Source organism: Lygodium microphyllum, chromosome 24 (assembly GCF_053477565.2).
Source record: "Lygodium microphyllum isolate KBCC chromosome 24, Lygodium_microphyllum_v1.1.10, whole genome shotgun sequence".
Classification (NCBI taxonomy): Eukaryota; Viridiplantae; Streptophyta; class Polypodiopsida; order Schizaeales; family Lygodiaceae; genus Lygodium; species Lygodium microphyllum.
Window position 1 is genome coordinate 37,250,370 of NC_141158.1, and position 23,128 is coordinate 37,273,497.

Sequence of the window (23,128 nt, forward strand, 5' to 3'; positions counted from 1 at the left end):
GTATATGTGTCATGTATCATGAGACTCATGATAAGTAAACTAAATCAAAGATCATCATCATGATCTGAGGCTGCTCTAGCTACTCCTGAAATGCCAGTCTCATCATCATGTGTACCATGAATTGCTGCATCTCCCTCAACATCAGTATGTATCTCCTCTTCTTGCTGCATCTCCCACTCTGTGAATGGATCGGGCTTTGTTGTCATACTGCTACATAACATCCTCAAATTATCACTAACGAATACTAGATCGTTTTTCCTCTCCACACCAAGACGGTTCCTCTTCTTTGAAGCAATGTGAGCATATGTACTTCACAATTGCTCCAAATAAGAGGAGCTAATTGACTGACTCAAAATACGGATGGCTAGTTGCTGCAACTCAAGAACATCAGAACCATAGTCCTCCCACCACAAAGCTGTCCCAATCTTACAGCGATCCTCCTATGCATCCCCACAATCAAAAGAACCCCGAAAGGTTCTATAACATGAAAGCTGGTTTCTGATCTTTCGTCTAGTGCCACGATCAGGCACTAGACGAGACAATATAAGTTTCCATGCATCCATAACCTTAGTGTCATTCTCTTGACCCTTGCTCTAGAACTCAGGATCCACAACAAATGTAGTTGCATGCATGGGTGAGCTATTGGAGTTTCACCTTGTCACAACTAAATGGCGTATCTCCTCATATGCCTCATCATTTGGTGCCAACTCCTGCAGCTTTTTATTTGGCCTATCCATAGCCTCATATACCTTGCCAATGCAAGGTTGTATAGCATTCATAACCCTCAATAAATGCACAATAGGTGATACCATAGTATCTATCCGCTTTACATCATCCCAAAAAGTGGAGTTATTTGCTTTCTCCAAATATAAGATACTCGAAGGAGTATTTGCCAATGTTGATGAGGTGAACTCATCACTAAGAAATAAGTGCCTCAAGGCACCACTGCATTCTCTTAATATCCTTAGCATCAAGAAGTTAAAGACAAATCTGGTATCATAGTATTTTAAAAGTGTCTTCTTCGACCACAAAGAGAACTAATGGCGAGGAAACTGGTGATTCAAAACAAAGCTAACCATTTGAGCTCCTTGCTCTGTGATAGGTGCAATCCATGACAGGTTACCAATATTCTTTAGTAGGTTGTTCAAGCAATGAGCCATACAATATGAAACTGTGATATGCGGATAATATCCCTGGATAATAGCACCTGCTGCTCTATTTGCGGGCTCTCCATTTGCAACAAATCCCACAACATGCTTTGGGCCAATATGCTCAACACCTGTAATCTACTTTGTTGCAAGTACATCTACTGACTTTTCTGTCCCCGATGCATCATGTGAAGATATGAAATACATTTCCCCACGAGAATAAGCAACCATACCATGAATGGATTGCTTGCGTGCTTACCATCGGCAATAAAGGAAACTCCATTTTTACCCCACAGGCTCTTTCTAGTCACTGCTACTTGCTCAACAAGGCGCTTTTCCTTGTTGAGCAAAGTGGTGCGTAAGGTCTCTGATGATGGAGGTACATACGAAGGGCCATACTCACCAATCTTCTTGCATATCAATTTAAAATGCTCTGATCTAGCTGCACGAAATTGAATGTGGTCATGATAAAAAAAGGTGCCATTGATGTATCCACTCTTCCTTCTTCTTGGGATCCCAACTAGCATCAAGTGTGCTTTGTCTACATGCAACATGTGGCGTTGTTAATGCCATGGCCGATGCAATGCTTGCAGTAGGTGTGAAGGTAGCACTTTCTGATATTGACCCTGCTCTAGACACATCTGATGGGGATGGTGTCACAAAAGTTGTAGGGTTAATTGCAACACGATGTGGTCTAGATGCAAGATAAGCTTGTTGACCTGCTACACGGTCATGAAGCTCCCTTTGCTTCTCCAAGGTCACATTCTGACAAAACTATACCTATGAATTTGGCTCATGTAGGAGATGAGCTCGGACCTGATTATGCATAAAATGGAAGAAGTGACAATTGATATTTCATATTCCAATATTTAAGTAACTTTGAAAAATTAAAATCAATAAAAAATAGAAATGCCCGGCTCAACGGATTTCCTTGTTTGCTCCACTAGTTCGCTTGTATGGGCAAAGCTTGCAAGCCCATGGTCAAGATCCTCCATCATTCAATGGGCGGTCAGCATTTACTTCTTCCCACCATGACCAATCATCGGACCTTCTTCCTCAACCACCAGCTCGATGAGCGGGGCGAGAAAATGAAGCCATTTTAGGCTGAAATTTGAAATAAAAATGGTTGGAGAGAAGTGAGAACTCAAGTCTCGAGAGAAGGGAGAAGGCTCAAGAGTCAAGAGTCAAGATAGAAGGGAAAAGGAGAGAAGGGAGAAGGGAGAAGAGAAGAGGAGAAGAATGGAGAACTTGGAATATGGAGAAGAAGGAAGAGAAGGGAGAAGGAAGAAGGAAGAAGAGAGGTTGGAGGCGGGAGGGGATGGGGGGAACTGGTTCTTATCACGCTTTACAAGGAGGCTTAGTTTAGTAGATATTACCACGGTTGTAATCTCTCTTTTGAAACCTCATCTTGGGATTATCATAGTAGGAGAGCATGTATACACAACTTTACTTTCACAAATTTGTTTTTCTGTGCTTATCCTAGGACATGATACTACCATGGTTGCGATCTCTCTTTTGGGTGAGACTTCATATTGGTATGCACAGATGCCACTTGGTTTGAGTTACATGGCTTTAGCATGGATAGGCTATCCCCCTTCCAATACTCCCTCGATGCACCATCGCTTACCTTGAGTCTGGTTGGCACCAATACAAGAGCTAGGAATGAAGATGGCTTTCTACAAAGCATTTTTTTCCATATTACAAATGATGGATTTATTGTTCACCCGAGATACATGGACACCCACCTCTCACATGGGATTAGATAAGCTATTGGTTAGCTACATACCTCTTCACACCAGTTAGAGATTGAGACTAACAAATACAAATCCATACCACCAAAGGAGCACATATGTTAGATATGTCAGCTAGAGCCAAAGATTGAGGAGCACTAGTTTGCCAATGCCCAACATGCTATGAGATTTGAGGCCATTTCCACGGTATATTTAGAGATGGGTTTGGGCCACTCTCTAGAGTCATGGATTTCATTGATCAGCAGTGCCTTGGTCTCTTCCTTGTGGAGATACGATGGCTTTGGGATTTGCTCCTTAGGAGTACAATAGCTCCATGACATTGAGGTCCCACACACAAAGGTAGCTCACAAATTGCTTCGCAAGAGAGACCTAGGAGGTTTCAGCACAGCCACAGGCTCAGTTATCTACACATACACGGAGATATTCATGGATTGAGCTCTCCAAATTAGCCGATCCAAACATCCCAAACCCCAACATAGGCATTGATGACACTTTCATGGATGAATACAAAAGATTATTGCCCGGCGGGGATGTAGAGGGGCTGGAGCCAGCCCCTCTACATCCTCATGAGATTGTATCAGCTAGAACTCTTTTATTTGTTGGTTAGAGTTCTCCTTACTTATAGCTTTGAGTCTTTTTGTGCTGTTTATTACATGTTCATATATTGTATACAGTCTGTTCTTCTCAGATAGTTGTACTGTCATACAGATGATTGTAACTTATTGTCTCATAGGTCATTTTGGCCTTCTTGCAAATGCTAATATATCATTTCATTTCATCTCTCTCTAGTCACTTGCTGATTTCAACTTGGTCTATTACCTTGTTTGACTTTTCCACATGCTATCTTTGTGCACACAAAACACATGGTGTTGCAGGTATCTATAGGCCCTCTGTATGTTTCCCCAATGGGACTGGGTACATGGGCATGGGGCAACAAGTTCTTGTGGGATTATGAAGAATCCATGGATGATGAATTGCAATCAGTGTTCAATCTCGCGGTAAATACAGGCATCAATCTCTTTGATACTGCAGATTCTTATGGCACAGGAAGATTGAATGGGCGAAGTGAATTACTACTTGGGAAGTTTATTCGTGAGTATCCAGGTGTGGGCATCACTCATTGTTTGTTTCATATTTTCTTATGTTAAAGATTTTTGGAAATTAAAAGAAGAAAAAGAGTTGCTTCTTCTAATGTTGAAACTTCAACATTTTATGCAGTGTTAATATATTTATGTATGGTTTTTTTGTGGACTTGCTTTGGTCTCACATCATAATCTGCTTGTATGGTACTCATTTTTGTGTATTAACTCATGCTGATATGGCTTGTAATCACTTATGGGGATGGCCTTTAGCAAACATCTGTATTTTATAACTCTCTTCTCTTGGTTGCTACTTGTTTGTTTCCATGACAACCTGACGGAATCAGTAAGGGGGGGCATTTATTTTGAGAACTATTAAGCCTTCCAAGCCTTCTAGCACATTCGCACATTGTGCGGTGTGTACTAACTTTACTTGCATTGTCAAGTTGAATTTCTGTAGGCCCTAAAAGAGTGCAAAGAAACATCAACATTGCAACAAAATTTGCAGCGTATCCTTGGCGATTGACTTCAAAGCAGCTTGTTGTTGCATGCAAGTAAGAGCTATTGAACTAAGGTCCCCTTATGATTTATCATTTGTATTTATCATGAAGTTTAACTGTTTGATGGAAATTGCTTTGAATCAGATGGAGAATATGCAGAGCTTATTGGAACATTTCTGCTTTTTGAAGTTCATTTTAAATTAGGCCAATGTGCTGTTTCCACTGTATTTGCTGGAGTTTTTTGAGACTGTGAATGAAAGCTACACAAGGTTCGTAAACTACTGGAAAATTATTAAAGATCACTATAGATAACTGCTGGTTCACGCTTGAGGTGATGCATGAATCCCGTAACTTGGACTATGCAGCTTTTAGGAGTACTTGAACAAGTGAAACCATTTCAAAAGATTTGTAACTGATTAAGAAAGATGGTGTTTTTGCATGGAAGTATGGCTCAAACGGATGATCAAGCCAGGAATGGTAACGGACTCACATGGGGATTCGTGTGGAGGCTGGTGTGCACTATAAGTAGGTCTGTACATACAGTTAACAAGTCCTAAGAGCTGTAGAGAGATTTATGAGAACAACTGTTTTACGTGCTTGTATCCTAGGCAGATGACCATTCTTGAACTGAGAACCTCTGGGCATCCAAGGGGAGGGGAAAATTTGGAACATCTGGAGCATACTCCATGGATTTCATGCACCTTGATAGACATAATTTCCTGAAGATATGGCTTTTCCTAGATAGAGTACAATTAACATGAGATGTATAGTAATTCACATGCATGATTGGCTTGATTCCCTTACATGTACCATGTGTAAAAATCAAGGGCTGAACCCCAAACAACATTCTCAGTCTCACTTGATGAACAAGGTGAACACACAAGTGAAAGGGAATAATCACCAATTATGCAGTGATGAGATGAGTGTACAATGCTGCTGTATGAATACATGAAAGGTGGATGCAACTCTGGGTGTGTTGTTGCACAGTGTGCCAAAAGTAGGGTGCCCAAAAAGCACAATGACTGTGACCGAATTGGATTTGGAATAATGTGTCACACCTCTGAATCATTTGGGAAAGAAAATGGAGAATGAAGATGAGAGAGACAAAACAGGCGGGGCGAAAGTGCCTCACCTGACATTGCTAAGTGATTGGGGGGTCCAGCACCAAGCTGCGCAAGTAGCTGATCAGCAACTTTGTCACAGGAAGTGGGTATAGTCCTTTACTTTATGTTTTTAATGCCCTGATCAAGAATAAGCAAAACTGAAGACGTCCAAGAACAGAGTCCTGAAGTTCAAAACATGACGTTATTTAATAGCTTTTCACTCAGATGTCATCTCACAGGCACTGAGATATTTAGTTCTCTCGCCAAATGAATGCTTGTTGTTGGAATTGGTTCATATTCTCAGTTTGAGGTTAATCTGACAACCTGTTTGTCACTCAGGGCTTCATTAAAGCGGTTACAATGTGATCAATTAGCTATCGGGCAGCTACATTGGTCTACAGCCAATTATGCTCTCCTTCAGGAGCGAGCTCTATGGGATGGCCTGGTTCTTATGTATGAAGAGGTGATCTTAGCTAGGCAATGTGCAGGCCATAGGAACTCTCTATTAAGTCATGATAATGTGCACAGTGCTTTACTTTTCAGAATGGCTACAACAGACAATAATTATTTTCATTGCTGATTAGTTCTGTTTGCACTAGTTGAATATTTTGTTGAAGTATGAAAGGGATGCATGCTGCACTTCTTTCTGTCAATCTTCTCTTTCCTATCTTTGCTTGTCTTTTGAATCCATCAAGCAGCTGCACTCTTAGCAACTAGGCTAATTTTCTCACTTGGGACCAAGAAGCAGTAGGTGAAAATGCTGTACAGAAGTGTATCTCAGTTGAAACATACTGCATTGGAGGCACCTCCACTATATGATATTGTTAGTAAAATGTATATGCAATGCCTTTGCAAAATGGATGTTACATCTATCAAAGCTCGATTTGAGTATGGATGACATTTTACTATTTCTGAAAGGGGATGATCATGTGGTTGTTTTCGATAACAACTTGGACATCCTGATCAGTCACAGCTTTTATCTTGTAGATCCGGTCAAGTGACACCTTCGATCTTGCAGATCGTTTGATAAACACTAGTACCATGTGTTATTCACAAAGAAGGGCTGACCATTGTATATTTATGATCAACTTTCTTCCTATAGTTATCTGTGAGATTCTTGATGATGGTAATCTTATCCTTCACATTCTGATACATTGTCTGTGAGTTCTTCATCAACCTTGAGGAATTTACAACCAGCCATATTTTCCTCAACCCTGGAGCTCCTTTCAGGTTTCAAGCATATGCACATCATGTAAGGACCAAAAGGAATTTAGTTTCTCACAAGTCTCAGAGCAACAAAGCATGTATTGTGGTCTTCTCACATCCTAAAGTGCTTTAGTTAGTTTGTAACCAGAAGTGGCACATTGTCAATTAGAGACTCTTGCTATTGCATTCCTATGAACTCAAAACCTACTGGGAGACCCTTTCAAAGAGGTGGGCTCCACTACAACAACATTGTCAATTAGAGGCTCTTGCTACTGCATTCCTATGAACTCAAAACCTACTGGGAGACCCTTTCAAAGAGGTGGGCTCCACTACAACAACATTGTCTCCACTCGTCAGAGTGACTGAGTAACCTGAGATGCAATCTTTTCTTGGCTTATGCTCATAACATTGATTCATCAAACATTTTGCATATAAGGCTTCTTCTCTCTACAAGCTCACTTCTAGACATGTCCTTACCATAACAGATTTGGTCAAGTCGTTAGAAGCAGATACTTGCAGCAATTGCATTGCTGTAGTGCTCAATCAAGAAGGTTGTGTTTTGGGTTTTGGAAGCCATTGTCTTAATGTTGTGGAGGCATTCACGAGCTTTTCATTATCATTCACATGGAAAGGTTATCGTGCTGCCATGTGCGGGACACTGCTAAGAAGTGGAGTGATTACCTCCTTGCTCCTACCTCCTCCTCCTGCACTTCAAACATCTACGTTTCCCCTCCTTGCTTTTGTAACACCTTTACCTTATCATAACCAAGGTAAATGCACATAGTACAAAATCCACATACTGGAAAAGAACAAAAGCAAAAAGGTCAAGAGCTCCCTATCTAACTGCTTAAGGGGGATGCCCAGTAGAAAGCTAGTAGTATAACCAGTCTGGCAATCTATAATGGCAAACCATATGGGCTCTCCTTAAGCGAAACATGGTGCTACATTCCTACGTATGTAAGAAGTCCTCACAGGTCCTGCTCACGTGAACTAAATCACCTTGCAATTTTTCAGATCTTCCTCTGGTGATATCTATGAATATATGGGTGAGGATCTCTGAATTTGAAATGTGCTGCTTCTCTAATGGCCTCAGAGCATTTTGCTATCCACATATACCAAGCAATGACACTGCCAATAAGCCCCACTTGCGGTAATGCCCAGCGGTCCTGTTTGACTAACACGTCCCGACTGCCTGTCTGAAATGTGCCACACTATTTTCCTCTAGTCCACAAGGTGGTTCTTTGTCTGTGACCTACTCTATGGCCTCCCAGGTTGTTATCATCGCATCATTAGGGCTATGGAAGATCAATGTAAGGGTTGTTTTCCAGACGTCCTTGATCCTAAGACTGTAGAGTTTTTGGGTTTCATCTGTCCCATAGCATCTTGAGCAAACTTCCATGCCCAAAGAAAAAAACTGTGATCTTCCTTTGCCTAGAGCTATCCTGCAATCTCCTCCAAAAGTCTGTCAGCAAGGGCTAAGAAATTCTGTGTCTGAACCAATGCTCAACAGCTCTAAGGGTTATCCTCATACTACTCATCTGAATTCTACTCCCCAACCTGGTCATGCACTAAAAAACAGAATGTCTGCAGCCATGTCTCAAAAGGGGTCCCTCCAAACCCATTCCCCTAGAGTTTGTATCCCATACGAATCTTTGTAAATGTCTAATTTGGCATGCCCAAAATCACCACTCACCTTGAGTAAAACAAGCTATGTCAAGGTCAATCTGTTGAGCTAAAAAATGCTTTAGCTTTACTAAAATAGCCCCAAAACATGCTTAATTAATGAAGAAACCTTGTTTATTTAAAAGAAACACGATCCTAGAGAGTGTCTGTGTCCCATAATCACAAACCCACTTGGGAGGGCCCAAACTTTCTATAAATAAGTATGCTGCCCTCCATTCAGCCCTTAATCTCGTTTTTGTAGGTTTTAGGTGTTTTTAGCTTGCTGCCCACACCCCTTTCACGGAGGACATCGCAGTCTCAGCTGTCCCTTGCTGTCATCTACAATTTGGCGCCTGTTTCCAGCCTAATTAGATAACTAAAACACATCCTCGAGAAAAGTAGGAGTTGAGATTCCTAACTGATCTATCCTACGGGTGGGTGGTCTTTGTGAGAAGAGAGTTTTACTTCAAGCGCTAGAATTTGGGAAAGATTGAACATGTAATTGCTTAGTGTGTTATCTTAGACCTTGATCAATACTATTTTAGGGGATTGAATTCAAGACTATATCCTATGACTAGAGGGGTTGACACGTTTTTCTTCCCCTCATTTCTCACTCACTATGGACCAATTATGAAACTAATTTTTTTTTGTTTGAGTTGACTTGTGAATGTAGTGATTCAAGGGCTAAGTTGATAGATGACCTTAGTATCAAGTTAGGAATACAAAATGGGGTTGATTGCAGCTGTTTACAGCAAAGCGACTATTGTTGATTACTCTCCATTCAGAAAATAATCTCGTTTTTGCAGATTTCAGGTATTTCAGCTTGCTGCCCACACCCTGGACGACACAGAGGACATCGCAGTCCAAGTTGGCCATTGCTGTCTATAACAGTCTGGTGCCTGTTTCCGGCCTACCACACACTGTTTGGAGCTGATTTCAGCATACTAACTGCTATTGCTGGTTTTTCTGGCGTTTTTAGTATTTCTCTCTCCTCACTTGTCTTTCTCTCTCCTGTAGCCTACGTTTTTAGTCTTTCTCTCTCCTGTACAGCCATTTGCATCAGATCCAGCCTTCCTTGGTTGCTTTTGCTGGTGTTCGACATTCAGAGGCTACCTTGCTGCGATTTGGGATCTGTTCAGAGTATGACACTCTCCATCTCATTACCCCTACCCTGATCCTTGAGATACAAGAGTTCGAGGTTCAGTATTCATTCACTGCATAGTGTGTTTACTGCATGAGCATTGTATATTTAGTAGTCATATCATTTCATTTATTCATTGTGTCCATTGTCTTTGAGTTACCCTAACCCTAACTATGTTCCTTTTATCAGTTTGTGCTTTGTCGTACGATTGCTATTTGTGTTTGTGTATTAGGGTATTTCGTACTCTTCCTTGGCTTCAGCAGGTGTCCTGCCAGTTATGGTTGTATCTCAATTATACTATTTATCAGTCTCTTTTCTTCAATACATTTGATTTGTATCTAGGTTATCTACTTTCTGTTCAGTCTCTGATCTATACTTACATTCGGCTGTTTTGCTATACTATTCATTCTTGCCACATTGTTCGCTTATCTCCCTTTCATGCTATCCACGGCTCAGCCATAGCCTTTCTCTAGCATAGCTATAGCTGCATGAATGACAACCTACCACATGGTGGGAACCTAGCACATCACAATCAGCTATAAATCAAGTTTTTCGTAATCTTGCTAGGGGGCCATCTTCTCACTAGTGGTTAGCTGGTTCTTGTATAACAACTCCCACTCTGGCAACTTGCAAGCCCACAACGAAGCAACCTTGGAGATTTTGTCCCCAAGGGCCTACCATGATCACAAAGGCGATGGCTATCCTCTTTCAAGTAGCCCAAAAGAATGGGTCTTACATTTCTTTCTTTTCCTTTTCTTTTATGGCTATAGAGGCACGGTAAGAGTTAGATTGTTTACATCTTGCATAACTAGAATCATCACAAGGCCAAGGATGGTCACTAGTGTTGAGAAGCAATGATAATGTAAGTTGCCATAATGATGTGTTGCAAATACGTGGATCCAAGTCGATGACTTCTTCAATAGGGTAAAGAGAGAGACATACATTCTCATTGCAAGGAGTTTTCATTTTTGGATGGGCTCCTAATTTCATAGGCTTTCCCCCATCCAAAGTGCTTTGTTTCATTTAACACAATGCCAGTGCATAGGTGATGCAAGGGGTAATGCAAACCATCATGTTCAAATAGAATGCTATGCACAATGTGTGCTAGATTTAGGGTTGCAAGAATGGACACACAGGTTGCAGAACTACAAATATGGTGAATCCAAGTTTACGACTCCGTCGATAAGGTAAAAAGGTAGACATGCTCACATAGTGCAAGGAGTTTTCATCCTTGGATAGGCTCTTGCTTTCATAGGTTTTCCTCCATCCTAAGGGCTCCATTTCATTTTAACACAATGCCAATGCATGGGTGATACAGCAACTAATGCAAACTATTATCCTCAAACAGAATGCTATATACAATGCATGTTGGATTTAGGGTTGTAGGAATGTACACACAACTTGAAGAAGAAGAAGCTTGAGAGCACAACACAAGGTGTATTGAGTAGTATCAATAGAGAAGGGTTATAAGACTAAGTATGTCCTAAGTGAATAGACATAGGCCAGGTTTAAAAACCTCCTAGAGAGAAAAAAGTGCCGTGGCAATCCTAAGTGTATTTACATACATCTTTGCTGAAATATGATGATAGCTTGTTGGATTGAGGGTTGCAAAAATGCAACCCTAAATCCAATAAGTGGTATTAGAGCAGTCTTCAACCTCTTGGGTAGAGTTGTCAACACCATCTGCTTGATTCCTTAGATTGGGATGAGATTTGATGAGCGTTTGCAGGTCGACAAATACTATCGGCGAGCCAATAAGGGTTGACATCGTCAAATCTTTGATTCGGGTTCATTTTGGCCTTCGTTTGTACTACTACTAGTATTGCATAGGTTGTACTATGCTACATAGCACAAGTTGGTTTTGTATATATTTTGCTCTATATAAACAACTTTTGATCAACTATAGTTAATGGCCATGGCTAGCACCAACAATGTACACCATATGTTTGCTATTCAAAACAAGTTGGTTAAACGGACTATCCACTATGGGCGGCAAAAACATGTTTTGATCTCCTAAGCCGTGCAGTGTGATATTAAACACTATAACCTTGGTTTTATTAAGGTTCACTGAAAGCCCACTGTTTTGCATGTATGAATGTAGTGCATCCAAATGTCTTTGTAGCTCTTGTGGGGAGTTATCTATTAGCAAAATGTCATCTTATACAACAAAAGGTGTATCGAAGTGCCCATCAATTACGCTTCTCTATCTCCTTCTCGAGGGATATAGTTAGAGGTCTCATTAGTATATAGTCCATGTAATGTCGAGGAAAGAGGACACCCCTATTTCATCCCAATGAATAGGTGTTGGTAGACCCTTCAATCTCTGCACTCTGCCAATCACTCTCTCATATAATGCTAGATCTCCCAATTTGAGCTCCCTAGGCACTCCCATGCCATATAGTCTATGTATCAATCTAGGTCATATAATGCCCTTGAATTTTGTGAGAATCCCAAAATGCCCAAATCTCCAAATTTACAGAATATCCTCTATGATCAAATTGCTCAGAAATTTGCAAAGTGCGCTTTTTTCCATATCAATGATGCACCCTTTAGTGCCTTTAACAAAAAGCATCATTATTGAGCTAAAATGTGGCATAAGTTGCATGAGTCATGAGCAAATTCCACACATTGAAATAATATACTGTAGGTAATTCTGAGTCTATTACCCCACATACCCCACATATAAAGATTCGGAAATTATCGTGTATAGATAATTTTTTGTGAAAATTATGAGGCATGTATTGGTAATTTTGGGAGGACTGCAGAGTGGAAGAGCTCAGCAAGCTAAGCTGCAAGGATGGGTGCCAGAGTTTATGGCTAGAGTCAAAAGTCTTGTTTACTAGGCACCTTGCAAATGGAACCTACTGCAAACCTGGAGGAATTGGGAAGAACTAGTGGTCAAGCTAGAGCATTGTCTAAAAGCCTTGTTTCAGTGATGTGGTGTCAAAGCAAGTGTAGTTACTTTAGTCTAGGTCAGCTATTTGAACACCTAAACATTAATAAAATGTTAATTTGAGAGCTGTTTTCATACATTGGTTAATTTTTGCTTCTCAAGTTTTCATGGTGTCTTGAATCCATAAAGCCTGTTATGGACATAAAAACTGTCTTTCAATGCAGTTAAGAACCCTGCTGTATCTAAATGCAGGGTCTTGTGAAGGCAGTGGGAGTAAGTAACTATGGACCCAAACAACTGCTGAGAGTTCACAAGTACTTGGAAAAACGAGATGTCCCACTCAGTTCTGCACAGGTAAAGTCTGGTGCAATACATCATAGGACTATACACATTTTTTATTGATCCAGATTCTTCTAACTATCAGGTATAAAAACAAATCTCACAAGCTGCTTTGATTTTGACTGTTCATAACAAATTCAGGGCCCTGCAAAGAGGGAAGTATGAAAAATCTTGTGAATCGCAAGGGTTGAATGAAACCAATGTTTTGGCGTGTAAAACATTATGCTAAAGAAAAGCAATGATCCATCTTCCACATGTTTATTTTAAAAATAGTGAATTTTGTCACACTGCAAAATGAATGACCATGTTTTATTAGAGACTGGACCTCTCTCTCTCTAATTTAAACTTGCTCAAAGCTGCAGAAAGGTTGCTCAGATGAGTTGACTTGAAGTACTCATTCATTGGTTTGCAATTCCAGTCCTGCTTAAACATCATGTCAAAAGATAAAGATTTTATAATGAAGTTCAAGAGAGTTTAATATAGAAATCTCTAATAATTTCCTATTTGGATAGGTGTAGATCCCTTGGTTATGTGAGAGACAGAGTTAGTATGGTTGAGGACTAGAAGGGTAGCCACTAATAGGATGAGCAGGCATCTGAAGGCCTTTTTATGGAGGAGGAACTTGAGGAAGCACTTCTATCCTTGCCCTAGGCAAGTTTCCAAAAGATGATAGATTGGACAAGTGCTTGAGCTCTTGGGATCTTATCAGGACAGGCCTCATTGCAGCTTTTCAAGACATAATGGCATCATGAGACATGCCAAAGAGGCTATTAGAGGGATTGTTATCCATCTCGTTCTGAAGGATAGCGGGGACATCTGGAGATTACAAGGTGTAGACCAATCACTTTGCTTGGAATGTCTTACAAGATCCTTGCAAAGGCAATCAGTCTTGGATTGGCCCCCTTGATGCCAAACATTACACCCCACTTGGAGAGGTTTCTTCCAAGGGTGCACATGTAGGACATCTTCGTCTTCTGGGAGTTCTTGGAGGGCATTGTGCTTCTTCTGGATTTCAAGAAGATGTATGACCTTGTAGACTGGGCATTCTTGGAGGGCACCATGCAGAGATTCTTATCTCCAAAGCAATGGGTCAGAGGAGCTGCAGCCCTCTACTCTTTAGCCCATAGCTCGGTCCTTATTAGGAGGGCTAGAGGGGAGAGATTTAGTATTCAGAGATCAATTAGAGAGGGATTTCTACTAGTCCCCCTTCCCATTTCTATTTGTAGCAGATGCTAAGTTCTTTTTGACAAACAAATCAACTAGTATTAGAGGCAGGTTTCCCATCCTTGAGTTTGAGGAGCTCCTTGATGCGGAGTTTGTAGACGATATAGCAATTTATTTAGATAGGAATGCGAACAACTTTAGGGCCTTTGTTGCAGCCACGAAGATCTTCAGCAGAGCATTTGGTGCTTTAGTAAACTGGCACAAGTCATGTGGCTTTTGGGTACGTGAGACTCAATAGTTGGACTAGAGACCTCATGAGGACTTCAGTTAACCTTCCCGAATATGGAGGTGAGATCTTGGATGCCATGTGGATGGACATTACTTCAAAGTAGTGGCTTGGGATTGAGCTTAGATCCAATGTAGGCTTGAGGATCTAGATCTTGGGGATTATAGACCCAAATAGCTAGGGTAGAACCTTATCGGTTAAGCTCATTGCTAGGGGTGGTGTTCTAGGCGAGGAGCCTTAGAAGAAACTTTTGCTATGGAGGTTTCAGCCTACTGTACCTATACTTGGAGGACGATGGCAGCCTAGCATTCATTGGATTTCTTAGAAGATAGGATTAGATACCTAGGGAGGATCTTGGAGGTTACATTTGTTGCTGTCATCATTAAAGCCTAGAGATCTATGGTATTCTAGGCGAGGAGCCTTAGAAGAAACTTTTGCTATGGAGGTTACAGCCTACTGTACCTATACTTGGAGGATGATGGCAGCCTAGCATTCATTGGATTTCTTAGAAGATAGGATTAGATACCTAGGGAGGATCTTGGAGGTTACATTTGCAGCTGTCATCATTAGAGCCTAGAGATCTATTTCATTTGGCCTTTATCAAGTATCAATGACCATAGGAAGAGAAGAGGATGCAGCCTCTTCGCTTTAATCACTACTTGAGATCAAAATCTTTCCTAGGGTAGATTCTCCATGCAGGTTGCTTTCTTATTGGGAGATTGGTTTGCTTTTTAGAAGCTAGTGTAGTAAATACAAAGGTGGTTGAGTGAGGGAGTCCTGTGAGAATGCACAATGGAAGAACACAAACATGGAGAGCAAAGGGAAGAGAGATTGATATGAATGCAAACAACGAAAGGAGAAATCTGTGCTGATCTGAAAATAGAATGCTGTATACAATGTGGACTGATCAGTCCTTGCATGCAACCTGAAGCGTCAGTGAGGGCATTGGATCAGGCTGATGATGGAGGAGTATGCAGGCTGACAGAGAGAGTGCTGAAGATCTGCAAAACAAAACGGTTGCCAAGTGTGGAGGGGGTTGCTATAAATAGCAGTGCAGCCCCCAAGCTGGTTGATTGCAGCAAAATGGGGCCAAAAATATGGATGACAGCATCCTATTGGCTGCAATTAATGCAGCCACCTGATTGAAAAGCTGATCGCCAGCCTTCAATAGGGCAATTCAGTCTGAATGCAGCATCCAGGCAGTCTAAAACTGAAATGCACTGAGCTGTTCACACTAATAGCTAGTGTGAACATACTAAAATTGACTAAAAACCTGAAATGCACACTAATGCAAGGGCAGGAAACAATCGCAGCCCCTCCATCTCCCTCAAACTCTAAAACAGAGCTCACAACCAGGAGATGACTGACATGAATAAATACAAGCTAGCATCCCCTCTTAGATCTTGAAGACCCAACATCCTCATGAAGCATAGAAGCATGAGACAAAGGCTTCGTGAAGAGATCCTTTGCATTTTCCTCTATGGGACAATAGACCATTGCTAGCTCAAAATCGATAGTCCAGTCCCAAATACAATGGTACTAAACCTCCATGTGTTTTGCATAGGCATGAAACATGGGGCTCTTTGCCAAAGCCAAAGCACTCCGGTTATCCACATGTAGCTTTGTGGTTCTTGTCTTTGCAAAGCCAATCTTCGCCAATATCCAACGGAGCTAAACTGCCTCTTGAGTAGTAGAGTAGAGGGAACGATAGTCATTCTTAGTAGAAGATAAGGCCACGGTAGGCTGCTTCTTGTTGCTCCATAATGTGACTATATTTTGGCGGTGATATATGTGAACACATTTAGGACTGCCAAGGTACTTTTTTCTCCCTTCAGGAGGTTTTTTTCATTGGCCTTGTGTATATGTTTCACTTTTAGGGCATACTTAGTCTTGTAAATCTTCTCTATTGATACTCTCAATACACTTTGAGTTGTGCTCTCTCGAGCTTCTTTTCCAAGCTGTGTACTTGCATTCCATGAACACAGTTAGGAACGCCAATACACTTTTTTCCCTCTTTGGGAGGTTTTCTTTCATGGCCTTGTATATGTGTCGATTCACTTTTAGGGCATACTTAGTCTTGTAAATCTTTTGTATTGATATCTCTCAATACACTTTGAGTTGTGCTCTCTCAAGCTTCTTCTCCAAGGTGTGTACTTGCATTCCTACAACCCTACATCCAATGCATGAGATAGTTCTTAATCCAAGGGAGAAATAAAAGCCTATAGTGAGCATCAAGCATTAACATCTCTAGCCCAATTTGAGTCACTCCAAGTGGTTGCTGTGGCTCCCACTCTGAACATGATTCATAGGAGCTTATCCCCTATAAAAAGTGCAACATGCACAAAGTAGTCCTCTACTAAACTTACAAAGATGTCTTCGTGGATACAAGAGTCCTACCACATAGAAGATATCATTCTTGTATAAACGAGCCAAATGAAAGAGCCGACAAGGCACCTCTATGGCATTTGGAAGGGGATCACCTGAAATAGACAACTTGTACACTGAGTCCATGGGTCATGAAATGGGTTTACACTAATCCATAGTGAACTTTGAGAGAAGCTTGGCTATATATACTTGTGTTGAGAGAAAAGGATATTGTGTGTCGTGTGTCTTCACGTAATCTTATCACGTGACATAGAAAAACAATATCAAACAAGTTCTTTATTAACATATCATCATATTTATCTTTGAAATACAAGGAGTTTCCGCCTGTAGGCTTGTCTATAATCCGCCCGAAGGCTATCCAGTAATCCACAGGGATCACTTTTCCAAGCTTCCACCCGTAAACTAGTATGCGGGCCTCGAGATCCAATCCCGAGTCACGTTAGCCTCTTGTGCAGGACCCGGAAGGCGAGGGATTTACGGCTAGAGCCTCCCCTGGCACCCAAGCGTCATCCTGCTCCAAGTAGAGCTCAACGGAGAGACCTCTCGCGGCGGGTTCGGTCCACGTTCCGTGCGCGGTCAACAACCCCCTTGGTTAGGGTCAGGCAGGCAGTCGGGGGTAACTGAAACTGCCTCTCCCTTCAGGCCTTCAACCTGAAGCGTAGATATTCATTTAATTTGTAATTCATAAATCAAATAGTGCTCTAAATTCTCTAGCAAGCACAAACACTTTCATTAACCGATCTTGTTGTTGGCAAACTGCTAAGGAATGATGCTTTCCTTTCGAATGCATCGGCACTTGTTCCAAGGTGTCTTGCAACTTGGCAAGATCCCTTATATTCTGGGTTAGGGCGTACCTTATTAACCCAACTTGGTCAACCCTAAAGTTCATTGGATACTTTAGTGTCCGTTTTTTTTTCTCTTCGAGATTTTGAGAAAAGTTCTCGGCTAACCGAGACCACCCAACTGTAGGACGGACCCATGGCCCATCCTCCGCACTTTCCTCGGTTTGTTTTAATTATGTAATTATCTAACACATTAATTTGACAGGTAACAATCAGCTTCTTTAATTAAACCGTTAAGCACTAGTCACTTTCAACTCAAGGACAAATACAATCACTTCTTAGATCTAGATGGGTCTCTTCTGGAGTGGAGACATCCTTCTTGGGTGCTTGCAACTAGAAGAGACAATATCTTCACTTTCATTGTGGAGGACGACGGTTGGCTTCAAAGAGAGGACTTTGATCAGCTAGAGTTTACGGGCTGGTCTAGACAAGCATTAGGGTAGTGGCATATTGTGATAGGATATGGTACATCAACCTAGACCCAGCCACTTGCTTGATTGATGGATGAAGAGACTGGGCTTATCAGAGGAGACCCCATCAGAGATTACAAGTGGGATCCAAGTTAGTGGGTTTGGAGAGACCCATGCCTTCACAGGCCATGCAATGTAGCTGTCTTTGGCTGCATGACCAGGCTGGGGAGCAGGGTTTTGATTTCAAGAGCAACAGAGCGAGTAGTCACTTCTCATTAGCATGGACATGGTATTCTAGATCCCTTCTTGTCAAACTTTTTGGAAGAGGCTGGATGGCAACTTAGGTCTAGAAAGACTTCTCTCTTTTTATGACTAGTGGCTTATAGGAGTTTGGCAATTGGTAGTGGGTTCCTGGCTCAATTATAGCAGGGCCCAAGTGGCATACACGAGATCTGATGGAATTGTCCTAGAGCTCAAGAGGCATGGAGGAGAGCCCTGAGGATAGTCTCTCATGGCATTACAGAGACTATGGTTGCCATTTGGGGGTAATAGGTTGAGCCACACAGAGAGACTTAACATGCATATATGAGGATTTTCAGGAGAGCCACTCTTTTCTCATTGTTAGCCAGCATTTGAGCAAGATTTCCATGTCAGATTGCTCACAGGAACATTTACGCAGGGACATTGTCATAGGTGGGAGCTAATTGCTAATACCATTGCTTGGTAGACTTGGACTGTGAGGTTTAGCCATGCTATTGGCCTCCAAGATGTTTTAACTGCAGAGATTATTTCTAGGATTTGGACAGAGATCATCAATACTCTTTGCCGGAGATGTGTGAGGCTGCAGGGTGGTTCTGAGAGAGGATGAGGAGGAGAGATGCTTTTATGTGGACATGTGATTCCAAGATTTTCTTCCGTTTAGTTCCCAATATGGGCTGGCACTATAGCCCCCCAGATTGGTGTTGATGGAACCATCGTATTTATTATTAGCAGTTACTCTTCTTAGGTCCTTCTTTGTAATTTGTAATTTGTAATTTGTAAATATCATGGGTTCTTTTTCTTCACAGGTGCAGTTTTCTTTGCTGAGCAAAGGCACACAGCAGATGGAAGTGAAGGCTGTATGTGACGATTTAGGAATGACGCTAATTGCTTATAGTCCCCTAGGGCTTGGGATGCTGACAGGGAAATATTCTTCTACAAACCTACCGAAGGGACCTCGGTAACTGTCTCATCGATAATGATTTGCTCTGTGGCAAGAATCTTAACATACTAAGACTCTTAAATGGGCGCATGCAGTGGACTGCTTTTCAGACAGATTCTACCAGGTTTGGAACCACTTATGCAGGTGCTGAATGTAATAGCCAAAACCAGAGGCAAAACTATCTCTCAGGTATAACCATCTTTTGTCTGGCCAATTGACAGCTTTATATCAGTGAAAGAAGAGTCAAAAACTCTTTATGTGCTGGACAGAATGAGCATTAAAAGCTTGCCAAATCATAGGTTTGTGTATCGACTGCTTCGTTTATTTAACCTCAGTGAGGCACTACACAAAGGAGGGCTTGCTTCCTGCAGGTTGCAGTCAATTGGTGCGTATGCAAAGGGACGCTTCCCATTCCTGGAGTAAAGAGTCTTTGTCAAGCCCAGGAGAATCTCGGGGCTCTTGGGTGGAGATTAGACAGTGGAGAACTGCTTGAACTCGATGCTGCAGCTTCAAAAATCAGCCGACCTATGATACAAAACATCTTTCAAACCCAGTAAACTGAAACCTCCTCTCTCTCTCTCTCTCTCTCTCTATCTGGTCACAGACTATAAAGCAACAAAAATGATCGAATATGATGACAAGAGATGGGCAACGCAGCACAGTTCTGGGTGTTTCTCCTCTCCTTCTGTTATTGCCCTGTGTAACCTTGGTTTTTAAAAGGAAATCGATGAACTACCTACTTACTATTTCGGCAACAAACTTCATAATCAACTACATCTTCTTTGTTTCATAGCTAGTGCAATAATTAAGATTCTCAACCTCGAGAACTTTATTGTGAAAGAGATGCGTCATATTATTAGAATTTACATGTATTGCCGATGGAGCCCGGAGCTTTGCCTTGGAAACCATGCTCCAAATTTTGGAGTCTTTGCATAATCCGAATCCAGAAGATGCCCAGATAAGACTTCAGAACAAAGCACCTATGGATGTCGGTTGGTGATTGCACGATCATGGACAATGTTTCTATCAGCATGTCGAGATTTTGTGAAGACCAAAGCTACACAATTCAGGGCTGTATCTCAAATATTCTCGTGAACTTCTCCATGTGGTGTTGTTCTTGCAAGACAAATCATTCATTGTATATATGTACATCTCTCTCCTTGTGTACATGTAGTTTGAGGGACACACACATAAGAGTTGACCTTGAGGAGTGCTTCAAGCGTGCAATGGTCTATAAACCTTCTCTAGCCAAGGTCAAGACCTCACATGGATTTAGGCATGTTCTTTGCATATCCTAGAGATTAAGGGCTAGAGCTAGTAACAAATACTTACATGTGAGGAGATGAACTTGGATGAGTTAGGCCTAATTGAGACCTCACATGATATAGCTAATACAACATGATATATGAGATGTCTCATGGATTTTGGGGGGGGGGGGGGGGGGGGTGTGGGGTGCGGGCGGAGGGAAACTAGCATGTTGCTTGGTCATTCTCAAGGCATTGGACAATGAGTTGAGACTTGAAGGAGTCAAAGTTTCCATGAGCACAATTACACAATTTTTTATTACCTCACTAGAGGTTTGATATTCATACTCCACCATACACTTGATTGGTCCCCTCTCCCTAACCCCCAAACATCTCACCCCACCAAACATTCTTCTTTGAAAGCAATATGGCTAATGGAGTTATTGATTAACTACTTGATGACTATAAAATGACATGGCTTGGGATTTTTAACTTGTTGAGCAATTCACATGCATAGAACCTACTTACATCCCTTCTAGCACACATTGAATAGAGCCTTATATAGAGAATTCATATCTAATTGGGTACATGATTGACCATATGCTGGCCAATACTTTTGCTTGTATTTTTTAGCATGAATTAGAGTAGATGGGTTGAGAACCATAAGCAAAGTGCTAGAGGGCAAATTGTACTTAGACAAGGACATTGCACTTTTGACTCTTTGTACATGTGTTGTGATTGAGAAGGGCCAAGCACACAAATGGAAGATATACTATTACTTTGTGGATCTTTACACCCATAGCTTTGCACAAAGTTGGTCTTTTGTAAGGGCCATCTTTGGCTTTTTGAGGTTGACTACAACATCATGCTTGCATGCATGGATGTTCATATGCCAAGTGGAATGCATTGCGCCGTAGGCTTGATACGTACCTCCTCACATCAACTTCGAGTGGAGACATACATTGCATGTATGAAGTATTTATGTTTTGTATAATTGCATATCTATATGATCTCACATGTCACAAAGTACATGTTCATTGGTACTTATCTCACCAAGTGTATATGCTACCATTTTTTATAATGCTACATGAGATTTGATTTTGACTCTAGATCCTACGTCTAGAGGGTATAAGCATGGCATCTATCCTCTTTTTTGTGAATTATGGTGCCAAGTTTCATATCCTCTCATTTTGCACTTCTCCATTCTTGACATTAACATAGTCAGAGTGAAAAGGGGTGGGGTTCAAGCGAGAGAGTCCATGATGGATCGAGTAGCAAGAGGATGTGTTAGTGGCTCCAACTAGTATCAACATTGTTATTGAGCATTTCTAATGCTGTCATGAAGGGTCTATATGCATGTAGTCAAATGGATGAAACATTTAAGATCTATGGCTCATGGATTATCTTTATGGATGACTATGGATGCTGTTTTCTTGTTTATGTGTCAATGATTGTCTAAATTTTAGTATTAAAAATCAAAGTATCATAGAATCTAAAAGCTTGTAAATGATAACTACACAAATTGGAACTAAGAAAAACAAAGGAAATATGGTAAATACCTTTAGTGGCCATAGCTATGGATAGCACAGTATGTGCTTGAGGGGTGCACCTCAAAAAATATAAGTGTACCATGTATGATCAAGTAAGGGTTATTTTGTTTAGTAAAATGTATAGGATTATATTTTCAAAATATATTTCTCTATTACTTTTTTAAAAAGTCGTACTTGTAAGCAAAAGGGGTCGTTTTATTGCCTTATAAAATATAAGGAAATGATATTTTTTAAATACTCTTTGAACACATGAGATATAGATAATTTCCTACAAATGCGCCACCAAGGGATATGTGTGAGCAAGGATTGAATATTTATATGATCACTCAAAAATTTTAAGTGACACAAAGGGTTAATTAATGTTAATAGCTATAGAAACTTGCTTTTTCTAATATGTTATCCACCAATATTTTTGATAAGTTAAATATGTCAATTTTTCAATATTAATAAGAACCACATTTTTAATAAAATACTCAATTTGATCTTATTTTTAGTAATTATGTGAATTTTCAATCTATATTAATTTTCAATCTATGTTATGATGAAGAGATCTTGACACGGAGTAAGGAATTGACAAATAAGAGGCTCTTCTCCCTTCTCTTCTTCTCCTCCTCTATCTTTTCCTCTTAGAGATGGAGCTTCTTAATATGGATGAGAAAGAGTTTGGAGCAACTATTTGAGGAGTGCATCACTCGAATTTTGAGATCACTTATCAACCTTTCAACTTCTGACTACAATGCGGGAAGGTAATTTTGTAAGTGTACAACTTAAGTCTCTTGGTTTATTGCTTGCATACAAAGTGCAACAAGAAGTTTAGTTAAGCCATGGAAGAATTGATCTCTTGAATGAACAAGAGTGCTTATCCAATGTTTTACCATTGAGATATTGTTGAGATTAACATTTTGATTCCATTGCCAGGACAAAGGACATAATCAACTCATCTAAGGTTCTTATATTCTTCTTGTGGTGGAGTAACAGGGTTATGTGCTTGCGCGGGATGGAATAGTAAGGAACCAACCTCTCATGTTTATGCCTCACTTGCTTTGAAACACACATCGGTAGATTAGGAGATCAAATTGGTGAGAATGGGCTTGAGTTTTGATTAGGAGTGAATAGGATAGATTAGGAACATTGAGCAAGAGACAACTTAGGAAAAAATGAAAAAATGAAAAAACTCACTAATCTTCCATTATCAATGCTGTGCTTGAAAATCCATTTGTTGCT

The 23,128-nt window shown here is 40.8% G+C and overlaps 1 protein-coding gene across 5 annotated transcripts in view; it reads left to right on the plus strand.

Annotated features, from left to right (window-relative positions):
- The window catches only part of PLR1 (NAD(P)-linked oxidoreductase superfamily protein), a 60,727-nt gene extending 40,829 nt beyond the window's left edge, over positions 1–19,898 (plus strand). The window contains exons 2-9 of one of the 5 annotated variants that reach the window (XR_015688466.1): positions 3,775–4,003; positions 4,439–4,532; positions 5,921–6,044; positions 12,736–12,837; positions 18,977–19,128; positions 19,206–19,234; positions 19,332–19,409; positions 19,482–19,603. Coding sequence is in view for 2 of the 5 variants with exons in the window: in XM_087665989.1 (XP_087522115.1) it covers positions 3,775–4,003; positions 4,439–4,532; positions 5,921–6,044; positions 12,736–12,837; positions 18,977–19,128; positions 19,206–19,299; positions 19,482–19,667 (981 nt within the window). In the remaining 3 variants the exon portion in view is untranslated. Of the gene's footprint in view, positions 1–3,774; positions 4,004–4,438; positions 4,533–5,920; positions 6,045–9,255; positions 9,590–12,735; positions 12,838–18,976; positions 19,129–19,205 lie in introns of those variants that run through there. The other 4 variants (XR_015688465.1, XM_087665990.1, XM_087665989.1 and 1 more) reach the window with 4 other exon arrangements.
- Positions 19,899–23,128: the final 3,230 nt, after the last annotated feature.